Source organism: Camelina sativa, chromosome 1, assembly GCF_000633955.1.
Source record: "Camelina sativa cultivar DH55 chromosome 1, Cs, whole genome shotgun sequence".
Classification (NCBI taxonomy): domain Eukaryota; kingdom Viridiplantae; phylum Streptophyta; class Magnoliopsida; order Brassicales; family Brassicaceae; genus Camelina; species Camelina sativa.
In genome coordinates, this window is record NC_025685.1 from 7,747,865 (window position 1) to 7,750,326 (window position 2,462).

At 32.2% G+C, this 2,462-nt stretch overlaps 1 protein-coding gene across 1 annotated transcript in view; it reads right to left on the reverse strand.

The window, feature by feature from the left end:
- Positions 1-2,145, reverse strand: part of LOC104782309 (CBL-interacting serine/threonine-protein kinase 1) — a 5,269-nt gene extending 3,124 nt beyond the window's left edge. The window contains exons 1-4 of the mRNA XM_010507212.2: positions 1,648-2,145; positions 1,472-1,534; positions 284-355; positions 77-184 (exon numbers count right to left, since the gene is read on the reverse strand). Coding sequence (XP_010505514.1) covers positions 77-184; positions 284-355; positions 1,472-1,534; positions 1,648-1,863 — 459 coding nt within the window. The 5' untranslated portion in view covers positions 1,864-2,145. The remainder of the gene's footprint in view (positions 1-76; positions 185-283; positions 356-1,471; positions 1,535-1,647) is intronic.

Below are 2,462 nucleotides of genomic sequence, written 5' to 3' on the forward strand. Positions count from 1 at the left end.
AAAAAAAAACAACAACACATCAGGGAACTAATTCCATAGGGTTTTCATGATTTGAAAAATAGTGAAAAGCACAAACCTTGAGATCCCTGTGGAAAACACCTTTGCTGTGACAGTAGCTGATTCCATCGATCAGCTGCTGAAACATTTTTCTTCCCTCTGTTTCTGTTAGTTTTCCGTTGGCGACCTGAGAGTTATAATCAGAGTGTGAGTTTAGCTTTTAAAATTAAATGACACTTGTTAAAAGAAAAGAGCAGAGAGAGGCTAGTAGTAGTAGGGGTCTTACAATTTTGTCAAACAATTCTCCTCCGGTAACAAGTTCCATCACCATATTAATTTTCGTTTTGCTAGCCAATACCTGCATGGTGACCATAAGGAAGAGGACATTAGTTTTAGCATCCAAAATATTTAGTAACAAGAAGAAAACGAAAAGATTAAAAAAAGAAGATGAAAACTGGAGTTGCATTCACTAAAAGACTTAAGGTGTCTACAATTTACAAGAAACAGACAAATAAAAAGGTAACCACAACAGGACAGAGTTAGTCACGGCCTTAAACTTAGAAAAAAGAAAAAAGTGGACCACGCACGAATACGTGTATCGAATATATGAAATCCATAATGTAGGTTAGGTTGCTTAACCAAAAAGTCAAGACCAATCATCTCATGTAACAAGGCAAAGCAATTGAAAAATAATTACACGTCAACAATAAACCCCAAAGATACAGCAATATATAATAGATGTGGAGTATAAAATAAAATTTAAAAATTAAATTAAACTATACATAAGATCAAAGTGGGTCCACATGATAAAAAAAAAGGTTAAAAAGGTACTAAGATTAAGCAATGGTAAATGATTCAGCGACAAATCCTGCATTTTTCACGATTAAGGACCCACCCTTGGATTGAATGGAATAGGTCAGATTTGTGTTACCGGCCATCCAAGCCATGAAGCCAGCCACCATATCAAAGAAACTTATTTTTTTTAAAATATACAGTATACTCCAAAAAATTGTGGCTGATTGGGAAACGTGGAAAACAAGGTTAACGAACATATGTTTGGGTACAAAAACGAAGACCCAAAACTTTAGTACAATTTTTTTAAAAAAAGGTGATTGAATCGAATAGACATGTAAAGTTGTAAGGATATTCTCAAATAGTACTCAAAGATATCTATTAAAAAAAAAAAAACAAACGATATGATCCAAGATTTTAGAGAGTTTTTAATCCTCGTCAGCAAAATTTGGTAGATAAAATGAAACTAAAAATAGTTTACTAAATTTTTAAAACATGTAAATACTTTCTGTCATATTATTCAGGTAAGTACTAAAAATGAAACACAACCTACACCGCAAGCAAACAAAAAAAAACACAAACCAATAANAAAAAAAAAAAAAAAAACATTGTTATACTACTAGACTAGTCATAATCACGCGATAAAAAACCTAAAGATTAAAAATGGGATAAGCGAGCGCACCTCATGTAATCTAACAATGTTGGGATGTTTTAGCATTTTCAGAGTCCGGATCTCTCTCTTTATCTGTTCACAAAATTAAATTAAATTAAATAATTGGATCCGTCAAACTGGGAGTTAAAAAAATAAAAAATTAGAAAATGGTAAAACGAAAAAAACGCAAGAATAGGGGGGGAAACCTGTAAAGAGAAGTTGAGATCGGAGATACGAGACTTGTCGATGATTTTAACGGCGAAAGAATGACCTGAAACCGTATCTTTAGCGAATTTAACTTTACCAAAATTACCCTCGCCGAGCGTCCTCCCTAGCTCGTATTTCCCAAGACGCATTCCCTTTCTCACCTCCTCCTCCTTCACCTTCTTCTCCTCCTCCTTTATCTCTTCCCTTCTCACCATCCAATATCACTCGATCGCTTTTTAATATGTATTTAGAAACAAATAAACCAAATCGATTCTTGAATCTCCTGATGACTTATTTCTGTTATGGTATGGATATATATATATATATATATATATATAAGGCTCTCTAGCTCTCTGTGCTGTGCAGGAAGAAAGGAGATATATATAAGAAAACAAGTGTAGGTAATATTCGAAGAGACGACGAAGAAGAAGAAGAAGAAGAGGAGAAGAAAGTGCCGGTTGAAATTGAAGAGAGGACGCTACTTCTCTTCTTAATTGCTTCCTCTCTTCTTTTATAATAACATTTCACTTTTTCTTTTTTTAATTCCTCCTTTTATAATAATATATTTATCTCTCTTTTTTTTTTTCTAAAAAAATCTTCTTTGTTCTGTTAGCCAGATTTTTATTGGATAATAACAATAAACATTTTAAATAACAAATAATATAAATCTAACAAACTATAAAGATTTAATATTATCGTCATATCTTTTTAATAACGTACTTTTGGAGATAAATCATTATTGGTCAAATAACACTCCTATTAAATTGAACTATGTCTCAGTTCATAATAAGGATTCCCCTTTTTAAAAAAAAAA